This window comes from Chenopodium album, chromosome 2 (genome assembly GCF_948465745.1).
Source record: "Chenopodium album chromosome 2, dcCheAlbu1.1, whole genome shotgun sequence".
Lineage (NCBI taxonomy): Eukaryota > Viridiplantae > Streptophyta > Magnoliopsida > Caryophyllales > Amaranthaceae > Chenopodium > Chenopodium album.
The window spans coordinates 81,853,330-81,880,154 of record NC_137835.1 but is presented as its reverse complement, the minus strand read 5'-3'; the positions used below and the strand labels follow the sequence as shown (position 1 = coordinate 81,880,154).

Sequence of the window (26,825 nt, the reverse complement as noted above, 5' to 3'; positions counted from 1 at the left end):
AACCGACCCGAACCGTAATTTAGTAAACTTGAAATGGAACCGATATGAATAACGTTAAAGTGGTTAAACAATCAAAGAACCGAACCAGTATAAACTGAACCGAAAAAGAACCGAACCAGTTAAAAACTGAACCGAAAAAGAACCGAACCAGTTATAAACTGAACCAAAAAAGAACCGAACTGTTTCTAACCCGAAACCGTTTCCAACCTGAAACTGTTTGAACCGGGATAAAAACCGTTTACACCGCACCGTTAACAAACCGCAACCCGCCTGCACCGAACCGTTTACTACCCGGACTGTTTACAACCCGAACCGAATTAAAACCGCTTAAGAATAAACCGAAACCGAATCGAACCGATAACTATTTAAACCGAACCAAAACCGACCCGTGAGACAATTAAACCGATTCCAAACCGACCCGTTTAAATACCGAACCGATTTCAAACCGAACCGAAACCGAACTGTCAAACCGTTTTGACAGTGCTAATTAGGGATGTATTTGTCAATTTTGGTATTGTAACCTTGGAAAATACGTTAACAAGCATCAAGGTCAAAATATCGGCAAAGGGGGTTGGTGGCTTGGCGCTATATAATTACTCTAACGTATTAGATAACGGCTATGTCTAGTGTTTCTTCTTTATGTTATTGAGAGATGTTGATATTCCCGTAATATTTCACTTAATAGGTTATATTCGCAACGAATTCTAGTGTATACAAACAAAACTTGAATCTAAGTAAAGCACCGTTGAAAATCAAAAGTATCAAAACTATGCTTTTAAAACTGCAATATGGATACTACAATCACTATTTTTTGACAATATGTACCCACATTATAAGCCAAGAAATGCTAGCTGCATATAACACAACAGCCCAAAATAGCACACTGCAATTTTCATACTTATTACACAGACAAAACTGTTATCCTACACTAATCTGCAAAACTTAGTGAATAAGTCAAAAGTGTTCAATACGCAAACACCAACTTTATCAAGACTTTTCTGCCCGTACCAAGCTGTAAGTCTGTAACCAACAAAAAAATGGGGAGAGGGCCATTGGCGTAGTTGCAGAAATGAGCAAAATTCTTATAGCTCACAAAAACGATCAGGGAAATGAAAGAAGAGCATGTCAGTTTGCATACTGATCATAAAGGTTGGTCAAGGTAAGGGTCTTGGGGACTTCGAGGAGATCCAAGATATTCAGAGGCTTTAGAAACGACTTCATTAATCTTAGAAACGCTTCGTTTCAACCATCCAGTCTCCTGTCCTTCCTGCGTCACTTGCCTGCTCCTTTCTTCTTCCTCCAACAGGAGATCAGCCCATCTCTTAGCCATGAAAAGCTTCACAGCCTCGACCCCTTCTTTCACAACCTCAACGGGAGGAATGACAATAGGGTTCTGTTCCAAATTAAGCTTCGACAGCTTCTCCAGCCTTCCAAATGAATTTGGCAGGGAATGAATCTGGTTGTTGCTCAGGTCTAGTTCTTCAAGATTAATTAGTTCGCCAAATGTCTCAGGTAACTCCTTCATATCACTGAAATTGCCACTAAGGTTTACAGTCAAAAGATTTTTCAGTTTGCCAATTGTGAGAGGAAGGCCATGAAGCTCATTGAAGTGCACGTCCAGGTGTTGAAGAGATTTCATCTCACCAACAGATGTTGGAAGAGAACGGATCTTATTGTATTGAACTGCAAGTTTTTTCAAGTTCACCAACTCATAACCTATGTTAGTTGGCAAGTATGCTAGGTTATTGAAACTAGCATCCAACTCCACCAGCGACCTGAAAAGACCAAAAATCAAAAGACTAACCCAAATTGACTTTTAGAAGTATTTGGAAAAGAATCGAGCATTACCTGCAGTGGCTGATGCTGTCAGGAAGGGTAGTTAGCTTGTTGCCAGACACATTGAGGATCTTCAATTTCAGGAGCAGACCAATAGAGTCTGGTAGTGATTGCAGAGAGTTGGAGGACAGATTAAACTCTTCAAGATTTTCCAGCCCGGCTACAGAGTCAGGAATAGACTACAAACCAAAAGCACTGAGCATTAGGAGGATAAAATTGAATAACATTTACCAGTTTATAGATAACGCAATAGCAACATAGCTAAGCCATAAAAATATAAAATATACAATATAAAAACATCAAGGCATAATTACACCCAAAAAAAAAACACCAGGTCCCACATACCAGCTCTCAAACAACTTTTCTTACAAACAAGGAAATTTATTTATCATAGGAACAAATTTAGGACTGCAGCCCCAAGAAAAAGGTTGGTTGGAAAGGAAAGAACTTAGCCTGGAGATTTAAACTACTGCAAATGAGCTTTAAATTGCATGATTGCACAAAATTTTCTGCAAGCCTGATACCAATTGGTTCACATATATGCTTCAAATTGTCTTTCACACTGACATTGTATTCAGTAGCATATGTTTTAGAGTGAATTTGACCCAAGAGATACCACTAGATACCTTCAGGCTTCAGCAGGGTGAGAACCAGTATTTTACCACAGATGAACAAAACTCTAATCACCAAATTGTAGACACACCACTCAGATTGACAAAAAAATTGTTTCCTAAAAATTGTACACACACCACTCAGCTTTATGAGATGGAGGAATATCTTATTTATCAAGAGTTCCACTCCCCCCATTCTCCTCTTTTCCAAATGAAACCATTACCATTTTGAGTCCTTTTGGTCCCACCTGGTCACCTCATTCAGACAATAACTGAAACAAGACTGGAATCTCCAATCCCCCCCCCCCCCCAAGTTGATGGTTTGAGAATTTATTATCAAGGATGAACGTTGCTGAAGGCATTATTAACAAATATTACAGGGGCAACAATTTTACAGATTTTAACAACTTTTTACTAATTTAATTGGGTAAAACCAGAATACAGACTCTTGAGAACCAGTTGTTCATACAACATTCTGCTATATGTATCTAAAAGTCTAAAACACAGAAACTCAAATGTCTTAAGATAGACAATAAATTGAAGTCTACTGAGCAAGGAATAAGTAAGATAAGAGGAAAGTATTGAATGCAGTCAACAGTCTCAAGACATGTGACAGTTATAGACTAGAATGATTTTTTGACACAACCGAAGACAAACAGTTCACAGGAGTATCATCCATGTGACCATATCTGCATTCTAGCGTTGCTTAACCATTTTTCTACATGCTTCGAAGCCATATTGATTTGCTCAAATCTTGAAATGCAAATCATTAGGTTCTTCACAAAGATCTGGCTTGGCTGTTAGTAGAAGGCAAACAGATGTCACAGATAAGGGTACCAATCAACTTCTCCAGTGGATAACCATACTCTATGGTTCTCATTTGATTGAATATTGAAATGATAATTTAGAGATCCATCAAATATTAGAGCTACTACTATTCAGCTATTCTCTTAATGCCTGCCTCCATACATAGTACTCCGTTGCAGTCAAATATTCACTATTCTTTGACTTTGTGTAAGGATGGACTAAAATTCAATAAATCCTTTTATTGTCTTTTCCCTTTTTGATTTTCAAGTAGGAGAGAGTTGTTGCATATCCGATCAACGCCCAATGGGGAATCACCTCTCTATTATCACAGAGAGGCTGCATACAACCACGGAAACATCCCCTAACCTTGACTAGCAGGGCCTCTCGAGAGGCATTTCAACATAGTTTTTGCTGATCAAACCTAGATTAGAAGCAAAGGCTGGTGTATGTGTGGTGTGCCACATACAACCCTAATAACAATGGAACTCAAATACTAGATAAAAACATTCTATCTTAACTATCTTATGAAAATCTTTCTGTTTTCTACGGAACCAGCTCAGGAAACTGAAAAGCTTGAGATAATAGCTACTTGCGTCTAGCTTGATTTCAAGTAGGATTTTAGGTTAAAAGTTGAAATCAAGTTTCCATCAGAAGAAACAGGCTTCTAATGCTCAGTAACAGTAATTCAAAAGTCATTATACAATTTATCCAACAAACATCATCTCCAAGCACAAAATCAATCCGCTCTTCTAAACCCACACACCATTAGTTCGTCAATTTAAATTTCCATAATAGCATTCCAAAAGTCAAACGAATTCCTTCATACAACTCATCAAGCACAAAATCGACCCTCTCTTCTAAACCCACAAACCATTAGTTCGTCAATCCTCAAAACACAAATCAGGTTTCAACCATAAGAAACGAATGTTTACTACTCCATAACAACATTTCAAAATCAATAGAATACCTCATACAACTCATCCAATAAACATCATATGCAAGCACAAAATCGATCCGCTCTCCTAAACCAACTACCATATATCGTCAATCCTAAATCACTCATAACTAATATGATCTAGCATTAGGAATGATGTAGGACACACCATACCATCCAAGTCACATAATGAGTCATCAATCTCATCATATCTCATATCTCTAGTTTGATAATTCATAGAAATACAAACAAATTCATGATCTTTAATCATTTTCCTCCCTAAATCATACATATTCATCAAACTAAGCAGGCAAATGCAAAATCAGCTAAAATTCAATCGAAATCCAATAACCCAACAACAAGTCAACAACCGTGTATAAATAATTCAACTAAAATTCCAAATCCAAGCAATCAAAAAACTCAATCAACACAATAAAACGACAAAGAAAGAGAAGAATGAAAAACCTGGAGTTGATTGCTAGACAAATTAAGAAAAACAAGATGACGAAGCTTCCCAAAAGCTTCAGGAAGAATTTTCAATTTCCTACCAGTCAAATCAACCTTCTCAACATATTCATCCTTCAAAACCGCAACAACATCCTCATTCATCTCATCTTCTTCTTCTTCCTCCTCTTCATCAATGGCGTCCCCATCACGAACCCCGCCTTCCTTCTCTCTAACAGCAGAATCATAAATCTTCATCAGCTTCTCCTCAGCACTCCTGAGCAGCTTCTCATACGCATCATGCATCTCATCAAGCTGGATAACAGCCTTATACATCATCTTCTCCCGCTCCGCCTTCTCCCGGTCGCTGTCGACGTCGGGGGAGCGAGGGGAGAGGGCGATTTCCTCGAGTTGGGAGGAGAGGAGGGAGTCGATTTCGGCGACTTTGGATTTGGCGATGTCGATGGATTCGTGATCAGGGCGTTCGCCGAGAGCTTGGAGGATGGAGCGAGTTTGGGAGATCTCGGAGACGGCTTCGGCCATGGCGGACATGACCTTGGGGTCTTTGAGGTGGGGCATGGTTTCGACGAGGGGGTCCTGGAAAGGGGCGGAGGAAGAAGAAGAAGAAGGGGGTTGTTCGATGTCGTGGGAGGGTGCGGTGGGTTGGCGGAGAGAGGAGAGTGATGGGACTCGAGCCATGACGTAGGAGAGGACTGGGAAGTTGGTGGGGTTTGGATCCATGATTGCAGGAAGAGAGAGAAAGATGAAGAAGAAGAAGATGAAGATGGTGGAATACTGGAAATGGAGGATTTGATCAAGGTGAGAGGAGAGAGAGTATGAAATGATGATGACGATTGAGAAGATGGAAGGGATTAATTAGAGAAGAGGGGAGAATTTTATGGGGGAGATTAGTGGATTAGCATTTAGAAATGGTGAAGGTAACGAAATTAGTGGAGACTCGTCAAGTGAATAATTGTTTTTGTTACACAGTACTTGTTGAGGGGCTTGTAGTATGATTTTTGTCACCCCAATTCGCATTACATATCCTGATAGTCGGATACCTCATATGGCCATACCCCTATAACATACGAAGTAGTACTGTCATAGTATTGTATCATCACCATCACGTAAAATGGTTGGTACATACTCCTAGATACGGAGTAGTACTCTACAATCCATCGCACTATTGTTTTATCATCTCAAATCGCATGTGGAGATTGCATATTAAACGTATGTGAATAGTTCAAAAAAAAAGAAAAAAAGGTTGCATCTTGCATTATGGAGTACTTTGATAGGCACAAATGAGGATGCACAAAATTTATCAATAAATAATTTCATATCTTTGATTGTCAATAAGTTAAAATTAATGCATTTATATGTTTTTTAGATTAAAGAACATGCTACTAAGTTTTATTTTCCTCAATTTATACTTATCTTATACCCACTCACCAGCCACAATATCAACATTCCATCTCTGTTAATAACTTGTGTGCAAATAGTAATTGTAACAAAAGTTTTAGGAATAGATGTACTTCACCCGTTTGCCCAATTAATTTTTTTTTTTGACGGGCCCGTCGCCCAATTATACATTAAAATATAAACTTATAATCCAATTATCTAATTCTAAGGATCCATTGAAGAAAAATTGTCAATCATAGAAATTACATCCTACCAAAAAACATAGAACTTCTATATGGAATGGTCATTATAGTAATTTTTTCCCTAAAAAACGAAATTAAAGATATAATACAAACAATTATAACCCTATGGATCCATCAAAATACACACAATTACCAACTCTATGGATCCTTTGAAAAAAATTGGTTATTGTAAACATTACGCCCTACCAAAAAAAAAAAAAAAAAAAAAAAAAAAAAAAAAAAACCCTACGGAGTACTATACTGAATGTTCATTTGCCAAAAGAATTTCTTTCTTTACAAGCTCAAAAATAGACTTTAATCTGCAGGAGAACTTCTCATTTATATTTTTAACGATTCTCTGTTGGAATTTGCAGTCTTTTAGCCACAAAATTCCCATGTATACCTCACATTTACATGCATCTTTGGTTGATGGAAGACTTTCAAGGTGATAGCTCAAATGAACCTGCATTCATATCAAAAATGGTACTAAGAAACCAAGTAACTAAACACAATTATAAGAAGCCTAATAAGTTGCAATGTATCAACATACACGAAAGTGGTCACCAAACGGAATATCATGGAGGGCCATGGCTTCATTCACGATCCATCCACCTGTATCACCAAGGAATGATTTTCTCTGGCTGCATCGCACTTCCCCTCCAAAAACGGAGACAATGTGATTAAATTTATAAGAAAGTTGCCTTTCATAAACATCAGGCTTCACTGATTGCCACTCTGTTGTGACATAGTTCAGACAACCAGATTTTGCCATCACTTTATGCTCTAAATTTCCTCCTCCAAACATCTTCATTAAGGATTTGATCTGCAATGAAGTTGTTAAAATCTTTTTCAATATCTCAGAAATATGATCAAAATAATGATGGCCAAACGGCAACTAAACACCTTCAAAATTAAAAATTAGACATCCTCTTTGTAGAAATTGTTTTCCACTTTGGATCTATGTAAAGTTTGTCCAAGCATGTATCTAAGGAACTTTTGTAAGATTCCAATTTACAAAGACTATAGTTAGACAGTAATCTAAGTCATAGTTTTATAATTACAAATACTTTAGTTAGACAGTAATCTAAGTCATAGTTTTACAATTAAAGGGTTAGATGTTAGCTTTTAACATACTACCTCCGTTACATATTATTTGCAACGATTAGACATTTTTCCCTACTTTACGTCAAATTGTTTCAAATAATATGTAACGGAGGTAGTAGTTTTGACCGGGCGAAAGAGATTTAACAACACCATAAATTCACCACCACTTAATTTTGATTGAAACATCATCATCAGTTCCGACTGTCTTTAATTACACTTCAGTCCCTCAGGCCTCAGCAAGAAGATGCATGTATAGCTTGAGGAGTTGAGGTCAATGATGAGTTGATGACATGAAGTCTAAACTCTAGAATGTGCAAATTCATCAATTACTTACATCGACAGGAAGAGTAGAGGAATAAATCTTCAACATATTTGACTCTTCAACATGGAAATGATTGTCATTTTCAAGTGGAACCAACAGACTTTCTTGATTCCCCTGGTCTTCTTCTGTGCCCAGGGCCTTCCTCTCCAGAGCAGCTGTCCTTGATCTCCATAAGGCCGTGATTGTCCTGTCACTCGTAAAAAAAGGGAATGTTTTCAAAGTAGTTCAAACAGCGCCCCCTCATAAAATCCAGACAATAATGAAAATAAAGCTCCATATAAGTAGCAGAATTTACTTGCTGGCAACTTCAAATGGAATAAATGATTGGAAATAGAACTTAAGCCTGCCCTCTTCATCCTGAGTCCTGGCACCATGCCTTGCATCTATGCCTCTCCCTTTCCGCAAGATTATGATAAGAGTAGGACTACCAAATGATGACATGGTGGGATCCTGCACTTCAATATCTTCAATGTCCTCCCATAAAAAGAAAAATTTGGTCTTGTGTCCGAAGAAATTACTGTAGAATCCAACTATTCTTGCTGATAAAAAGAGACGACCCTGCAAAATTCACAACTTTTAGGTAGCACTAAGTTGATAAAAATGTAAGTAATGTCAGCACTATTGTCCCATTTTCCCACTCAAATCATGCTTGGAATGAGGGAATGAATTATATGGTATACAAAATCAATAAGGGGCACTGGGTTATTAGGATACGGAGGAGATAGAAAAGAGGAAAAGGGGGGTGAAGGGGGTAATTACCCTCCTGACTACTCTTAACAATAGTTTACTTTCCACATTAGTTTCAGAATACTATTTACCTCCTATTTAATTTCCATCATTCCATGCGTGCCCTCAAATATGGAATGAGACTCGCTCCACCCTCATGCAGACTTGAGTAAATCTCCCATCAATTTCAAACAAATTTTAGAAGGTCCCTTAACAGCTGAACCAAATGAGCTCTTCTTTGATTAATTCATATTTTCCACATAAAGGCATTCACTCCAACTCAAGAGAATTCCAACGGCTTTCTTCATCAATCACTATCTAACTACTGTCTATCAGTATTACTAATTCCAATTAAGAGCACTTAAAAAGATGATTATAAACAAATGAATGCAGATATTGAGTTGCATCATGCTTCTAATCATTAATGACAAAATCCTGTTCTTTCAAAACCATTGCACAGTGAAATGCTTTACCCATATAGATTTACCTGTAAAGGCATCTTTCTCCTCAAAGAACACGAGTAATCCTTGATCAAAAATTCTTCTGGTGGCAAGCCAAACAGCTTCTGAAACGAGGAGTTCTTGTGGGGAGACCGAAGATTCAGCTGTCAAATAAACATGTTACATCCTCTCTCTCACACAATATACAAGATGTGCAATTCCTTGCCAAAAAAAAAAAAAAAAAAAAAAAAAAAAAAAAACCAAGGACAGAAATATTTTGACAGACTAGCTAAACAACATAATAATCAATAGCCCTCTACCTTCTTTCCATCTTCTTTTCCCATTTTGTTGAGGTACCCTTTGACTGTTTCAACTCCCTTTTTGTTCTCCACAAAGATTCTTAAATGCAATTTCGCCTGAGAGGAAACAGCCTTCCCTTCAAGAGGAACCCACATATCAGCCAGTTCTGCTGCTGAGTGCTTCAGAAAATTGATCTCTGTGTGCCCAAGCGAGGCTGTCTGGTCAAATGGGCCACCAAAATCAAATACTTCAACATCAAGGACTGAAGGTAGCTCCTCTGAAGCATCAAACTCAAGTATCTCTGCATAAATTCATAGATGGACATAAGAAAAAGTAATAAAATGGAGTAATAATTGCACAGGGTACACATTAAGCAAAAGGCCAAACCGTTCCATTGTGGATCACAAGTTTGAAGCTGTACGGAGCTTGTCCTAGTTTTTCCATTACAGGTAAAGACCACAAAGGGATCAGAAGGTTCTGCTGTGTCCAGTGACGGTAAGTTGACAGCTTCAACCAAAGCTACTGTAACTTTCCAACCATCACCCTGAGATTTAATCCCATGATCGTTTCCTGCAAATATAGAGTACGACATCAAGAATATGCACATAGTAAGTAGACTTCAAATCTTAAACATTAGGATGTAGTTATAAAAATGGTTATTACCTACACGTAGTCTGGCTTGTACAAAGAGAGAAACCATGTTATATACACGCTCTAAAAGAAGCACTAAAACCCCACAAGTGATGAGCTGTCCAAAACTGTCAGGCAAAATAAGGCCATTAATCTCAAGTCCCTGAGGCTCATGGGGCACAGATATTAGGATATGTACAACTACATATAATGTAAGAAAGATGGCGGCAACTACGGTAAGGTTCCCAAAATACTCAGTAGCCAACTCCCAATCTGACTGATGTTCCCTTTCAAGAGCTTCCAAGACATGATCCTTTTCTGAGGAATCCTCACTATCCAAAACTTTGAACTTCTGAGCCAGCAATCTACTAAAATGGTCAAAGCTCTCCTTCAGCCCTTGCTTTGCTCCATTCTCAATCATACCTTTCATTAAGGTACTCTGTGAAAAATTTATGCCCCAAGAAATCAGAAGACGGGAGGATTCCTCGCCTGAAGATAATTCTGGACCAGGCATGATTTTGTAGAGCAACTCAACCTTGAATGTATTCCCATATGGAACATCTGGTGTAGCTATACTTACGAAAACAGCAAACTCAGCACCATCAGCTTTGACATAAGTCTGCTCCTCAGTGGCTTTAACAGCCTTACATAACTTGCTTGCAGGATTGATGTACGTGACCAATCGTGATAAACGTGTTGAATCACCTGATTTACAAGTCCAAGGGCTCTCTTGTATATCAGTTGTTCCCTGTAACTCTGAAAGTTCTCTCCTAAACTGTGAATCTGGAGCAAACAGAAAGGCATTAAGATCTTTCGATGTAACCACATATGTCTGATCAAGAAGAATCCCGCCTTGCAGATTCTCAGGCATTTCTAACTCCTCATCTCTAGACTGCATCATATCCAAAGATTCTTCAAAACTACTAGATGGCAGTGATTCGTCCTGCACACAAGCTTCATACTCAGAAGGACTAACACTAAAGTCTGAAGATTCATCACTTTTTGAGGGTTCCCCATTCTTATGCAGAAGCTTATCCAAACGTTTAGTTACAGCTTTCATCATTTTTTTCCCATGTGGAACCTTCAAAGGAGGAGCTTTAGGAGAAGAGGAATTCACAGATCCATGATCTGGGAAATCCTCTTCTTTACCATTAGATGTTCTGGTACATGATTGTTCAGACAAGGAGAGTTCCGCATTTGCAACATCTCCTCTTCCGTGCAGAGTGAGAGTCAACAGAATTTTTCCTACACATGTAGGGTGATTTATTTAGATGCATAGCATAATGAGATATATATTACTTGTAATAGCCAAGCTAGAGAGACCGCCAATAAACTGTTACTCAAAAAGGAAACTTCCTTAAGTCTCACTTAACTAAAAATCCTGAAATCTTTCCCATAGTTAGTTCATTGCTTACTTGAGAGCAAAATACAAATACATCCTATGATAACCTCTTCTAACAAAATAGAAAAGAGTAGGCCAAATCTTCCAATATTTTACATTCTTGTTTTAAGGTTCAAGGCAAGATAAGCAATTCAACCTACTAATTTTGTCTTAGTTTTCAGTCCACTACTTTACTAACCGCATTCAAGGGCAATGCCTGCCACAGCAAAAGGGAAGACTATAACTCTACATTTTGCAAACAGTAAGGCATTATATTACATGTCTATACATCCCAACACCAACAAATGACAGGACATGGTGATATGCAGTGGTAGCCTAGTAGGATCACAAAACAAGAAGTAGAATAATAGAATCACAGAAAGAAACACCCCAATTTACAATGACGTTCCAACAAAACAACAAGAAAGCCACTTCTCACAGCCACAAATAATAATCACATTGTTCTACGCTTCCGAAACATATACTATCTCCGTCCAGATTGAGTCGTCACATTACTAGTTCAAATTACACCATCAACGTAACAAAAATTCGCAAATAATTATCACATTGTTCTACGCTCCCGAAACAGATACTACCTCTCCGACCAGATTAAGTTGTCACATTACCAATTCAAATTACACCATCAACGTGAACAATTAATTCGCACAGTGCAAATACTCAATCAAATCCAAAACACATTAAAATTCATATATAAAAGTTAAACAATACAAATTACAACGTAAAACTCAACAAATTAAAGAACAAGAAAAAGAGATACAAACCACAATTTTTTTTCATGCGCTTCCCAGCTTTAGGATTCTGAAGGGAAAACCAAGTAGGGGGTAAACATTCACTCTCTTCGCCGACGACGGTCCAAACCGGAACCCGAACCCGACCCACCAAAAACCCGGAAACATTAAAGAACCGGGCATAAGAATCATCTTCATCATGATGATAAATCGACAAAACAAGTTCATCTTCCAAATCATGAACCCGGAATACAAATTCCTCATTCCAAACCGGGTCAGACCCGGAAACAATTCGGGTTTTGGACTTGAATTTACCCACTTGAAGCTTCACATAGCTACTGTTTTTTACTGGTAAATCTTTAGCTTCTAATACATACGCATATAATCTCATATTAATGGCGGTTTTTTATTAATGGGTTTTTTATATTGATGAGAAAAAATGGGGGGATTGAGTTTTAGAGAGAGAAAGAGAGGTGGGTATTGTGAGGAAAGAGAGGAGAGAGAAAGTTATTTGAAGGGGAAGCCATGCAAAACGTGGAATAGGAAAGAAAGTGACACGAAGGGAAAAGAGGAGAAGAAGAGGGAAATGTCATGCTCTGTTTATGGAATGATTTTATTTGAAACAAATCTTATTGAAATGTGAGTTTGTCTATAATAAGTAACGACTTTTCCTGTACACCCATCTCTAAGATAGACTTTTGTGACCCCGGAATCGAACCGTTAACCCGAATTAAAAGTGAGAGTTTTGACGATAAATTATACAGAGTATCATAAATAGTGGGAATAATTGCCCGCAATAATCCGATCTTTTGGCCGTCCGCTGAAAATAATCTCACCTATGGATTATTTTTAAATAATCCCACCTTTATACCTACTCCGCTATAAATGGTCCCAACCGGTCATGTAACCTGTTATATCAAGTTATTTGACACGTGGCGGCCTGTGATTGGTCTAAAAAATAAAATAAAATAAATTTTTAATAAAAAAATTAATATTTTTTATAGAAAAAATTCAAAAAAAAAAAAAAAACCACCCCAGCACCGCCTGAGTCCCCACCTTTGGGCTCCGATCACCAGAACCCACCCCAGCGCCGGCATCGGGGTCCAACCCCAACCCACTCCAGCGCGGCTCCAACCCCCGACTCCAGCCCCAACCCAAACCCAACCCCAGCACGACTCCAATCCTACCGCAGCGCTGACGACCTCCTTCCCCCTCCCCCGAACCACCAACCCACTCCAGCGCGACTCCAACCCCAGCACCGACTCCAAACCCAACACCTTGCAAACTCTTTAAAACCCTCGATCTCAGCCCCTTTGCCCTTTTCCGGCTACCTCCCTTCCCCACGCCCCAATTTCGACCATCATCCCCTTCCCACGCCTCGATTTATGGTTGTGGCGGATTAGTGGCGATGGAAAGGGGTAGGGAGGGTCGGAGAACGGCGCGCGGGGGTCTTCGGTGTGGCTGGCTTCTCCGGGCCTCGTCTGGTAGGGGCGGCGAGGTGGCTGTGGTGGCTAGGGTCGCTGTGAGGCGATGTGATGGCTGGTTTAATTTTTTTTAAAATTTTTTTATTTTAAATTGTTAATTAATGTTAATTAAATGTTAATTATTAATCAATTCTTAAAATCAAAGTTAAAATTAAAACTTATTTTTTGATTAATCACGTTGTGACACGTTTAAATAAAACTTAAAAAAAAAAATAAAAATTACTTACTCAACCGGTTACAGGTCACTTGGGACCATTGAGAGCGGATTAGCTATAAAGGTCAGATTATTTTGGGCGGACGGTCCAAAGGTGGGATTATTCCGGACAATTTTTCCTAAATAGTGTCTAAATAAAAAAAAATTGGCAATGTTTATCTTTGTAAAATATGCTTATTAAAAACGCTCAATCTTTTAAATCTTAGTGTGTACCCATTGGTACATTGTATTTTTACTTTTGAACCTATATACCACATAACCACGGAGTATTTCATACACTGATACACACACTTTCATCCTTGACATCACTTAATTCGTTATTGCATAGGCTACAACTTTTCATATTAACATTCCCCTAGCCATTGAACAAGAAATAAAAAACATTCGAAGTGGACAATCGTCTAGTGATCAACGTATTTTCCGATGTCTAGCCATCCAATTGCTCTTATGAAAGTTTGATCATTAAGAAATCTAACAAATTTGCAAAGAAGCAAATCGAGTAGCGTATTGAATTGTTAATGTTGGTCATGTAATTAGTGATGGTTTAGATATTACCCTATGTAACACTTCTTCTTCGTAACCCAGTACTTTATTCTAATGCATTCGGAATAAAATGTTAGAAATACGTTAAATATTCTTCAAATGTACTTTAAAGAAAAAGGGGAAGGAATCTAAGCAATGGGAAAATGAAATATGATCATTATGATAACAAGAGGGAGAAAAGGGCACTGATTAAAGTTAACTTTGCTTGTGTTGGAAAATATTGACCGGTAGTTTTAGATGCAGTAGTTCACTTAACAACTTTAATTTCTTCAATTTGTCAGAAGGAAAAGAATATCATACAACGCTAAGTAATTGATGCTGTAATTAATAACTCGCTATTTGGTGTGACTTGGTGAGTGCTACCCTGCCAAAGTTGAGAGAACGTGAAGGAACTTCCCTTATCCGTATAGCACTCCACACTTTTACCAGTTTGGTGGCATGGTGGGCCAACAATACAAAATTTGTACGTAATATGCTATTCAGCTTATCATGTGATAAGGTTTCGGAAAAAAAAAGAATTTTGAAGACGGGATGTTGATATATTATTTTACACCGTACAAGTATATTTTTGATGGAGTGTTTATTCATTGACATCTCATGCGCCTTAGTGTCTTTGCTAGTTCATCCTAATCACAACACAGCAATGCTGAAAGTCGGAAACACCATTGTTTTTAGCATCCTCCCAAATTTATAATTATAAGTAATATAGCTTGAAATAGGATTTATCTTGATCATAGACCAATATAGGGCATATTGGGAAGAAAAAGGAGTGAAACTACACAAACCAAATTGGATTTTAATTTCTTCATGAATGGAGTGAAAATAACTTGGGAGAGTGCTAAATATTCTCTGATAACGATCTTTATACTGTACTTTGGACCTTAGAACAAACATGCCACGTTGGCAAAGCTTATGCAGATGACTTATTTGTCATTTTTTGACATTTGCAAACGGATATCGTTCAATCACAATGGACTAGTAAAATTTTCTATACCAAATGATTTCATGAAATACAACTCTACGTAACCTTCACAAATCCATCTAGTCATGTCGCAGGTCAGTGTATGCATACAGCTCAGAATTAGTCGTAAGGCCAACAGAAGAGCAACTGAGCAAGACGTGAAAATAACAGAACACTAATAGCAAAATAAACTCAACTATCAGTAGCACTGGAGTTCACTTTACAGTTATCTGAAATTCTGAATAACATGTACCACCTGGATCTATTCAATATTACATAGATGAGACTACAAAAATTGCTTAGAAGCATTTCTGCGCACGATTTGAGAGAGAATATAGAGTAGTGATAATTGTTCGTGCAAGTGCCTGACTATAACATCTAAAAGCTACAAAGAAATTACCAGAATTACATGTCTAAGACTCTTCATTAGTGTCGCTATCTGCATCAGAATTTGATGCTGATCCTGAATGCAAGTCATACGGCCTCCTTCTATTCATGTTCGTTTCAAGTGGTGGAAGTCCATCATCATCACTTGAGCCTGAATCTTCTGCTTCCTGTTCAGAAACAGGTCTTGGGGAATTTCTAGTGGAGCTGTCAATAGCTTGTGACTTGAAGGCTTCTGGCCTGAAGAGGTAAGAAGCAATCATCAATGAGTAATGGTGATAAATGATGCAGAGTAACATATGAAATCTACATATAAACTTTTCATAGTGGCTTGTCTCATAAAATCATAATAATGAGAGCAGTCCATTCACAGTTAAATGACCTATGCGCCTCTTGACTCCAGCGTAAAAATACATGACCTTGCCACACACACCAGTGAAGAATTACATAGTTTATTCCACATTAGCATCAGACAGAGTCCACTAAATAGAGATAAGAAAGGGAAAAGACATTTCATACATAAAAAAAATAATAAGAGAAAGAGAGATTCCTAAATTGCAGTTCTCCAAAGCAGTCATGCTTTTTAAAGGTTACTGAGAAAGGATATAGTTGTTTCAACTCTTTCAAGTCTTTCAACTTTCTATGTATACCAAAGGAAGAACCCCTAATATAAAATCTTGTGTTACCTAAATTAGGACAGAAATCCATGAGAACGGAAAACATAATTATTCAGGCAGGCCACTCATTCCTCCAGTAATGAAATTGAAACACTGCAAGGAAATTGCAAGATACATATCTATTGAGACAGAATAGCTCCCAAAATAAAAAGAAATACAAAGGCTACACTAGTAATTGTCCAAGCTCCAAAGAATCAAAAAGTATTATTTATACAGATGATACTTCGAAATCCTGACAATCACATAATCAATGTAACATTTATCACTCTAACCACATACACCAGAAAGGCAGGAAGCTTGCTTGAAACTACATCTTCATAAGGCATGCACGTTTGAGCTGAGCAGCCAGCATCAAAGCAATTACCCAAGGGGCCAAGATTCACCAAATGTCAGGTAAAGAGATCAACGAAGAGGTCAAGGACCTAAGCAGTAAATCAGCATATAATAGACCTAGTCCAAATTTTTGTTTTCCACACTTAGAATAGGAGGTAAGTCTCCTTCCATGGAGTCTTCTAGCCTAAAATCCCCATGCTGTAAATCTACTAGCAAAACCTTGTCCAATCACATGAAAAGCAATAAAGACTAAGGAGGAGCCAATCAGATTAAGGAGAAGTTGCATTATGTATTTGACAACAGGGAAGATGAGCTATGTTACAAAAAAAAAATCAGTAATAACTTAAATTAACATGATATAAGCAATCCATCTTTGCAGACTTGCAGATAGTGAAGAAATTATAAATCAATTAACTTGTCCGTGACAAAAATTTCCATCAAATTTTTCGGCTGAGTTCCTGAAAACAGCCATGTAATTATAATATACACTGTACCTCCTAGGCTCCTAGTAAACAAGGATCACCTGAGGTGGTGTAGGCGTGTAGCAGCTTACCATCGTAAAAGTTAGAAAATGTTTAAAAGGTCTAACATAAAAGAGTTAGGGGAGTAGGAGACAATGCTTCTGGAGATGCATACACCTTACATTGCCCATATTTGACAGTCAGACAATACACATTATTAAAAGTAGAGACCTCTAGGTCAGGCTGACTACAATGATGTCACTCAATGCGTGGATATCGCGCTATACAAATTTGATGAAGCTTCAAAAAATTAGATCAAGATAAAGAGACTTCATAAAACTAAATAAAGAACATCATAGGACTTCAAATTACAAAATATATTAAGCTGATCTGAGTCATCTGAGTATCTGACTATATAATGGAAAAATAGAGAAACAAACCAAGATGCTCTCAGCAGTAGAAACTACCAGCCTAAAACAGATTCTGAAGGAGATCTGATTAAGTAAGAGCTTACCAATCAGAGCTTTTTTGAAGACGCCTAACTTTATCATGGAAGAGAACTTGGGATACGATGCATCCCACCTTACTACCTGACTCAAGAGCCTCCTCTTTACCACTGTCATCGACAACAACAAAGCTCCCTATGCATTGAGAAAGTGATACTTCATTAATATAGTAGAAGTTTTAGTATAATTTTCGTAATGTTTCCGATAACTAACCATTCTTTATCCACATGCTTTTCTGAAATTTGGCGGGAAAAAGAGCCAAGGACTTCTCACCTTTTCCATCTGTTACCTGAAAAACATACAAAACCAAATGCTCAGTTAGTTACTATCCACACATCCAAATCTTGCAAGTCCATGTGTTCCACACTTCCACCCTACAACTGTCTTCAGAACCCTTGACTCCGTAACCCTTCCTCGTAAAGGAGTAGACTAGTGAAGGCAGCGCGGCTACATTAGAGTCTTAACTTCCTCTGGATTAAACCTCTGATCTAATCTATACCCAACGTCAGGAGGGTCAATCGCCTTTCTAAGAAACTTGAAATTGGAAAACACCCCAACTTCTACACAATAGAAAATTAACAACCTTTGGTCATGCTATCGGTTGATTTGAGAAAAAAACAACTCCTCAGAAGCCAAAGTGTAAAGGAGAACAATATAGGGAATCATCCATCACATATCCACCATACCATTACTGAAACCCGACAAATGTGTACACTAATTCAATGCCATATGACTATTTATTAAGAAATTTCTCAGATAAAACTAAAAATTCTACACGATCTCAATATAGAAAATCATTTCAAAAAGATGAATTCAAAATCACAAATAAGCACCTCTCAAAGATTAATAAGCTCCACAGCATTATTACATTGATTAGGAAAGCAACAGTCAGTCAGTAACTCAGTACCTCAATAAGATTGGAACCTCGAAGGGACACAACTTGCATAATACTTTGACCTTGTTGAAGAGTGAAGTCGTCCTCTTCCACCTCCCTCTTCAAATTCTTCCTCCCTCTTCCCATTATACCCGAAAAGCCGAAAACGACGAGGTTCCAATAATCCCACTGAAGGCAGCAATACCCCTATAACCTATTCAATTGACACAAGAATTCAACCCCAATTCAATACAACTTTCAATCAATCAATCAATTAATTCCGGTCAAACAATGAAACTATCTAATATTAAAACCACCAAGATCAAGCAAGTACAGTATATCACAAAATTAAGGGCATCATATATTATAAAAGAACAAAGTTCCTAGAATAAATAAACGAAATTCAGTGAATTTTAAAGGGAAGACTGTAAAGTAGCAGAATAAATTAAGGAATTGTAAGAGAAGCTTAAAAGATGAGATTGGCGTGAGGGGAAGAAGTTACCGGCGAGTTGAGGAGAGAGAATAACAGCCCAAGCGGAGCAGAAGCGACGGCCGATAAAGCGCTTTCTAACAGGGGGTTTTCGTCGTCGTTTGAAGACACAGACGAGCAAACGGCGGCGAAATGGAGAAGCGGGCTCTTCTGTATTTTTTGTTACTCCGTAATTAAATTTTTGTTCTAGTGGTTTGATCCTCCTTTTTCTTTTCTGGGTTTTATATACTTCCTCTGTTAAGTATTATTTGTAACAAAGGGGGTGTTTGCAGACTCGTAAAATTTGTTTGTGAGTGTAAAATGGAGAGTGAAAAATTGAGTGCATATGATGAGGAGAGGGATACAGAGAAATGATAACCTAAAAAGGAAACAAAAAACATTTGTTGCACATAATAGTTAGCATCCATTTATAGTATATGTTGCAAATAATAGTTAACTGAGGAAGTACTCCGTATTAAAAAAATAAATAAATAAATATTTTCTTCCTGTTTTTTTTGTGCCCCATTTGACATGCGCGATCTTTAAGACGCGTCTTAAAACGTTTATAATAAAAGCCACATAAGTCCACACAAGCTTTGAAAGAAGTCAACACAAATATTGCAAAGGATTCTGTGAAGCCCCTCCAAGCTAACACTAAGCAAGGAAAGGAAAATTTTGAAGACGTCTCTCAAGCCAGCACCTTTGTTCTAGAAACGCCAGTCTCTCAGCTCCAAAATTACTCTCCACATGAACCTGCTCAACCTAGAGACAGAGATGTCACAATGGTTGATCCCCGAAGCAATAGCATTGAAGGTCCCGACGGACAAGACCCTATGTATGGGAAGACCAATGGAAGGACCATACATGGTCACAGCGACCCCCCTGACCCACATCTTGGAAGTCAGGATGGACACTCATTACGAACCGAGCCTGGAGCCACCGGAGTTAGTGATAACATTGTCTCTGCCCAATGAAATCACTAGAGTTCTAAGATTAATCCATCAAGCATTTGCCTCTGCACACCCAAATTCTGTTTCTTTAATGGAAGATAATCTTGATTTTTTGGCAGCAAACTCATCACCAATTAGTTTATGGTGTGGAATGTACAAGGGGCGGGCAACCGCTCTTTCATCACGTCTCTTAAAGAGTTGGTTCGAATTAACCAACCCAATGTTCTTGCTCTAGTAGAAACCCACATGGGAGGAGAACAAGCTCAGAAAATTTCCAATATTCTGGCCTATCGAGGTCACACTCGTGTTGATGCGCAAGGTTTTAGTGGGGGAATTTGGATCTTTTGGAAACCGGAGTTACTCTCGGTTGATCCCATCATCAAACATGAGCAGCATATCACCATGGATATCAAGAGAATAGGTGGACAACCATGGTACTTCTCGGCTGTTTATGCTAGCCCTGACCCCGTAAAAAGACAGGACTTGTGGAACGACTTGAAGAATTTTGCTTCGACACACAATAAGCCTTGGATGATTGCTGGAGATTTTAATGACACTAGATTCCCTATTGAAAGAAACCGTTCATGCTCTAAAACAAATAGAAGATCAGCTCGATTCAATGATTGGATTAATGAGATGAAGCTACTCGAAATTGAATTTGCGGGTGCTTCGCATACTTGGGCTAGAGGTTTAAGCCCTGAAACATGGCAATCTGCTAGATTAGACAGAGCACTATGTAATGCTGAGTGGGGACTAACATTCGAGGCTGCAAATGTGAAGCATCTCCCTGCCATTGCTTCAGATCACAGCCCGCTCTTAATTAGTCCAAATGGGTTCGTCCAGTTGCAATATTTGAATAAACCATTTAGATTCCAAGCTACTTGGTTATCTCATGAGCTCTTTCAAGATTTTCTTCAGGAACAATGGTCTAAACCTGATCCCCTGCTCCCAACCTTACCAAACCTTGCAGTGGAACTGCAAAAATGGAATACGGAGGTGTATCACAATATCTTCCGTAAAAAACGCTCCTTACTTGCCCGCATTGCTGGAACTCAGAAAGCTATGTCTTCAAATCCTCACCGTGGACTTCTTAAATTGGAAGCTTCATTGCGGAGGGAACTTGATGAGGTATTGGATGAAGAAGAGCTTTATTGGTACCAAAAAGCCCGAGTTGAATGGATTAAGAATGGGGACCGAAACACAACCTTTTTTCATCTTAGTACTGTGATTCGACGTTGGAAAAATAAGGTTGTTGCTTTGAAAGATGAGGAGGGTAATTGGATACATAATGCTGATGATATCAAAAGAAAAATAGTCAATTATTTTTCTCAATTATTTACTGATGATGGTGAGTAGGACGATTTTAATATCCCAAGTGATGTTTTCCCCCCTCTGGCCGTACAAGATTGGTCTTTCCTATCGAGATCTTTTACTCCAATTGAGATTGATGAAGTAATAAAGAATATGGGGTCATTAAAAGCACCAGGGCCTGTCGGGTTTCAAGCCCTTTTCTTTCAGAAAAATTGGGAGACAGTCAAAGGTAAGGTGTACAAATTAGTATTGGACGTACTTGAGGGTCGTGGTATGCCAGAAAGTTTGAATGACACTCACATTGTCCTTCTTCCAAAGGTATATACACCAGAAAATCCTACTCAATTTAGACCAATTGGTCTATGCAATGTGACTTATAAAATAGTCACTAAGGTCCTTGTGAATCGCATCAAGCCACTTCTCCCGAAACTCATCTCAAACACACAAGGAAGCTTTGTACCAGGAAGGCAAATTACGGACAATATTGTAATTGTTCAAGAAGTCATTCATACCATGAAAAAGAAACAAGGTGGGAAAGGGCTTATGGCAATCAAGATCGACTTTGATAAGGCATATGATAGATTGCGTTGGAGTTTTATTCGTGATACTTTGATGCAAATGAATCTCCCTTATCTCTTGGTACAAGTGATAATGGAATGTGTGTCATCGGCTTCTTTGAAAGTCTTGTGGAATGGTGAACCGACCTCTAGATTCACTCCAAGTCGTGGTATTAGACAAGGTGACCCATTATCACCTTATCTCTTTGTAATGTGTATGGAGAGACTATACCAAACTATTGAAGAAGCTATTATTGCTGAGCGTTGGAAACCAATCCGAGCTAGTAGAAATGGTCCTCTTCTTTCCAATCTCTTTTTTGCGGATGACATCATTTTGTTTGCCGAAGCCACTGTTGAACAAGCTTTGGTTATAACAGATTGCCTCACTCGTTTTTGCAAAGCTTCCGTCCAGAAAGTAAGTCTTACCAAATCCCGTGTCTATTTCTCAAATAATATAGACCTTGTTGCACAGAACGACATCTCTTCAGCTTTAGGTATGGAAGCGACAAATGACCTTGGTATGTACTTAGGCATGCCAACATTTCAAGCAGAGTTACAAGGGAAACCTTTAGTCATCTTTGTGAGAAAATCGATAGAAGGTTGGCGGGTTGGAAAACTAAGTACTTATCTTTAGCAGGAAGAATTACTTTAGCCAAATCCACCATTTCCTCACTAGCTTACTACTCTATGCAGACTGCCAAAATCCCCAAATCAATATGCGAGGACATTGATAAGAAAACTCGCAAATTTATTTGGGGTGGAAGTGATGAAGGAAAAAAAATTCACCTTGTAGCGTGGGAAACTTTGCAAAAACCACGACCTCAGGGTGGTATAGGAATCAGGTCTGCCCATCAAGCTAATGCTGCGTTCCTTGCTAAATTGGAGTGGAGGATGCTCACCAATCCAGATGCACTTTGGTCTCGCGTTCTACGTGCAAAATACTGTAAAGGCAGATGCGACTCAGATATGTTCGAACCACGACAAGGTATGTCGAATGTGTGGAAAGGTATATCTGAGAATGCAAAGCACTTATGCGAAGGTATAAGGGTAGCCGTGGGTAATGGAACTAGAACGTTATTCTGGGATCATCGTTGGGTAACTTTTACTCCTCTGATCGACTTGGTAACACATCCTTGTAGGCGTCGCTCGAAGTGTGCCTACGTTAAAAGCATGTGTGAATATGCTTGGCACTCATAGGAAGTGGGAATTGACATATACAATTAGGGACAAATAAAGTAGGGAGCCGCCAACAAGTTTTTAAGGAACTTGTAAACCGTTCACGGATCATAAAAGGCAACCACGATAAAGGGACAACGAAGGCAACAACGATTGACCCGTGAAGGTTACACCCCATTCATAATCCATGAGATTACTAACTCCATATGGTTCGGAACCACGAAAGGAGGATCGGGGATGATGGTACGAAGTGAGTCATGGAGTCACATTCGCCCGTATTGGCCTCTACTCGATTCTTATAATGAAAAGCATTCCTGTAATCTCAAAGGCATACAAACAGAGATTCAATTCGCTCCAAACTATTATTAAGCTAAATTGGTTAAATATTAATGCAACATATAATTCTAAAATATCGTGACCACTTGATTAAACAACAAGATTAAAAAGGAACCTAAACCGGTCGTCCAAATTATCTTATTAGGCGTGATTTTCAATTACATATTCCCTTTAATATGCAATGTTGGTGATCAATAAATAATAATAGAATTAACATTAATATTGGAAGCAATTTAACAATAATTCCAACAATATAAAATCGTTAGAAAAATAATAAAAATAAGAGGAACATAATTCTTACTTTGATTCTGTTTGTTTGCAACTACAAAATAATAAACGAGTTAGTAACTTCAAGGAAATAATAATAAAACAACAATTAAATTAAATTAAATGAAGTAGAGTTGATTTGGGGTCAAACCCTCAAACAGTTCTACCTTTCACGTCTTGGCTTAAGGACAGAACCACGAGTAAAGTATGGACTCCTTGGAGTACTTGAAGAAGGAACTTTGAAATAAGAAGGTTAGGCTAGTATTTAGGCTAAAGCATAAAAGAGAGAAAATTAGAGAATTAATTGATTGATGCCCCGTACATTAGAAATGAGGGGGTATTTATAGAGAAAATGTGCTGAGGGAGCACACGGAACCCTAAAATGATAAAAACCCTAAAAAAGTATCCCGCGACACGGAAAACTGTACCGTGACACGGGAAATCCCACCGTCAGACGGGAAACATTCCCGTGACACGGTGCATTTTTAGTGTGACGCGGGAAATTTTCAGTAAACGGGGAAGAAAACGCGTTAAGGGTTTACGCGGAAAAAACACGGAAATTCCCGTGTCACGGCAGACTTCCCATGTCCCGGGAAATCCCACCGTCAGACGGGAATGATTCCCGTGACACGGTGGGTACCTGCCGTGGCGTGGGAATTTCCAGCCCGTTTTTCCGTCTAAATACATTTTTAACCCTAATTTCGTTCAGCATTTTAAGTGCCGATTGATAACTTCGGGCCTTTTTCTGATTTATTATTATTTGGGCTAAAATAAGAAAATAATTAAATAAAATAAATAAAAGGTTTGGGCCAAAATAAATAATAAAACAATAAATAAAAAAGGTTTGGGCTAAAATTAAATAATAAATTTGGGCTGAAATTAAAGCTATGCTTTTACCAAACATCAAGACTAATCCATGGACTGTTCAAAAATATGAATTTAATCAAATACGATTTTTTAAGCACTCTCGGGATTAAATACTGAACCCGACCAATAGTGGCGGTGAAAGGTTGTTCATCATCGGGTTTGGTTTTGGGGAGACATTTTTAGGTGTCTATGATGTGTCTATTTTATATAGTATTTTACCCCCATCCCTTGGTCATAATTAGTAGTGTTTTTGGCTCTTTAGAGCCACTTTTATTACTAATTGGTGTTTTCTAGTGTTTTCGTAGATTTGGTTGACTTTTGCAGGGATTTGTGCTTTTGGAGTATTTTCCCCGAGTTATTTTGGAGCAATCACGAGCATTGGAGAAGCACGACCAGAGTTTATAGCCCAGGGCCGGTTAGAGCCATCGAACCGGTGATTAAGGGCTCGGTATAGGTGATACCAGAGCATTTGGATCGAGTATTCAAGACCGGAAGAGGAAATCCAGATTGGCCCGAAGAGTTGGAGCCCAATCGAAGTCCAAATAGTGGCCATGAGCCACCCGGCCAAAAAGGCTGGCGCTCGGAGGCGCGCCCGGCCGGGCGGAAGAACCTTTGGCTGGCGCCCGGTGACGCGCCCGGCCGGGCGCGAGATTAGTTGTAGGGCTAAAAAGGCGCGCCCGATCGGGCGGTGCCTCACCCGATCAGGCGCGTGTATTTCTTAGGAGATGTTTAACGTCGTTTTAATTTGTTTTAGTTTAGGATTTTTGTACGGAGTATAAATACTCCTCCGTAGTACGATTTTAGGATCTCTTCTTCTCTCTTTTTACTCTCTCTTTACTCTCTTAATTATTCTCTTAGATTTCTTTTCTCTTAAACCTTTGTTCTTAATTTTACTCTTAATTCCAGATTTATTTTGGTAACGATTTCTCTTCCCTTAATCTTAGTTGTTTATTTTATTCCTTTCATCATGATTTACTCTATTACTTTGATTTGTTTAGTTTTTAATATGTGTGAGTAGTTCTATTTCTAGGGTTTATGGGGATCCATAAATAGTATGAAGGGGTAAATTGTTGTTGTTAATTATCAATGCTAGATTAATTTCCTATTGATTGATTTAATGCTCTGTGACTAGATTAGGCCTATCTTTTATGCATGAGTTTGACAATATTGATTCAAGATTCGAGAGATGAGAATTGATGTTTAGGTCTAGTTTCAATAGGCAGATTAATTTATAAATGGTTAAGTCGAGATTCGAGAGATGAGATTTAATACCGGTAGATTATTTCTGTGATTGTAATACGTAGCGAAAGCCCTTTACAATCTGGTTAATTGATGCATTGATGATTGACTATTATTGATTATTGATATTGCATGATAATTTCTTATTGAATTGTTTTAACGCTTTACAATTGCGGCTTGTAAAAGTATAGCAATATTGAATTGATGAATCGAGCAGATGTTAATTTGATATTAAAGGCCATTTTCAATAAGAACTTAGATCTAGTAAATTGCGAGAGCCTGTTAGATCTATGTTGATTAATAAATTGCGAGAGCCTGTTAATCATGTTATTTATGCAATGTCAATGATTGATTACTATGTTTTACCCTGGAGTATTATTTATTGTTTTCTCTCTATTCTCAATCTTAGTAGTTTAGTTTCTTATTCGAATATAAATATTGGTTACTTAGATAATTTAGACTATAATAATTAATTAGGAGTAAAAAGACTTGTTTCCCAATGGAGATCGACCCTACTTCCCTATCTGCTTTAGTTAGAGGACTTAGGTATTTACTTTTGATTAGGGGATACGACTTTACCCTGTCAGTCTACAATCTTGTTCCTCAAGAAATTCTGGGAGCAACAGTTGATGAAATGTGGGAGCATGGATTTGGATGGAAATGGGATGTATTTGGGCATTTACTTGACCAAGACACGCTTAAGCTAATTCAAGCCCATGAAGTCAATGAAAAACCAGATGTTGAAGATCTGCTTTACTGGAAAAATTCAACTAAGGGAAAATTCTCCATCAAGTCTGCAATTGACGTCATTCGAAAAGAGAATTCAAGCCTTGAAGATGATGTTTGGGATCTAATTTGGCAATCTCCAGTTCAGCAGCGAATTAGAGCCTTTATGTGGCTAGCTTGCCATGATAGGCTTATGGGAAATGAAAACAGGTTCAAGCGCAATCTCACCAACTCCCCTGCTTGCTTCACTTGTGGTGAGTCGATTGAATCTACCCTGCATATACTCAGATACTGCCCTGCTGCTAAGAGTGTATGGCGAAGGTTGGGTGGTCGAAGCAATTTCCAGCCTTTTTATCAAGGAGGGTTGAAAGAATGGCTCACAAAAAATCTGGAATTTAATGAAGCTGATGAAGAGAAAGGATGGACAACTTATTTTGGTCTAACACTTTGGTGGCTATGGAGGTGGAGAAATAGCCGTGTGTTTGCTAACAGCAAAGACATTCCAGTTGATGTAGGTGCGTTTCTCAAAGTCCGATTTGAAGAAACTTGGTGTGCCCTTAATGCTG

At 38.3% G+C, this 26,825-nt stretch overlaps 4 protein-coding genes across 4 annotated transcripts; 1 reads left to right on the top strand and 3 right to left on the bottom strand.

The window, feature by feature from the left end:
- Window positions 1-745: 745 nt before the first annotated feature.
- Window positions 746-5,483, bottom strand: LOC145603529 (plant intracellular Ras-group-related LRR protein 9-like). Its single transcript, XM_081659453.1, has 3 exons — window positions 4,654-5,483; window positions 1,849-2,015; window positions 746-1,775 (listed from the first exon to the last, which is right to left on the bottom strand). Exons 1-3 carry the CDS (start codon window positions 5,371-5,373, stop codon window positions 1,142-1,144), a joined length of 1,521 nt encoding a protein of 506 aa, XP_081515579.1. The 5' UTR covers window positions 5,374-5,483; the 3' UTR covers window positions 746-1,141.
- Window positions 5,484-6,460: 977 nt separating this feature from the next.
- On the bottom strand, window positions 6,461-12,601 carry LOC145589886 (C2 and GRAM domain-containing protein At5g50170-like). Its single transcript, XM_081646587.1, has 9 exons — window positions 11,958-12,601; window positions 9,828-11,039; window positions 9,552-9,734; window positions 9,185-9,465; window positions 8,912-9,028; window positions 7,994-8,256; window positions 7,711-7,885; window positions 6,823-7,095; window positions 6,461-6,735 (listed from the first exon to the last, which is right to left on the bottom strand). The coding sequence occupies exons 1-9, from the start codon at window positions 12,313-12,315 to the stop codon at window positions 6,529-6,531; spliced, it is 3,069 nt and encodes a 1,022-aa protein (XP_081502713.1). The 5' UTR covers window positions 12,316-12,601; the 3' UTR covers window positions 6,461-6,528.
- Window positions 12,602-15,287: 2,686 nt separating this feature from the next.
- LOC145589877 (uncharacterized) lies at window positions 15,288-19,034 on the bottom strand. The gene is made up of 5 exons (XM_081646578.1): window positions 18,864-19,034; window positions 18,395-18,575; window positions 17,701-17,776; window positions 17,496-17,622; window positions 15,288-15,750 (listed from the first exon to the last, which is right to left on the bottom strand). Exons 2-5 carry the CDS (start codon window positions 18,506-18,508, stop codon window positions 15,540-15,542), a joined length of 528 nt encoding a protein of 175 aa, XP_081502704.1. The 5' UTR covers window positions 18,509-18,575; window positions 18,864-19,034; the 3' UTR covers window positions 15,288-15,539.
- An 887-nt stretch (window positions 19,035-19,921) lies between these two features.
- Window positions 19,922-21,136, top strand: LOC145577650 (uncharacterized). The gene has a single exon (XM_081635131.1). The coding sequence runs from the start codon at window positions 19,922-19,924 to the stop codon at window positions 21,134-21,136; it is 1,215 nt and encodes a 404-aa protein (XP_081491257.1).
- Window positions 21,137-26,825: the final 5,689 nt, after the last annotated feature.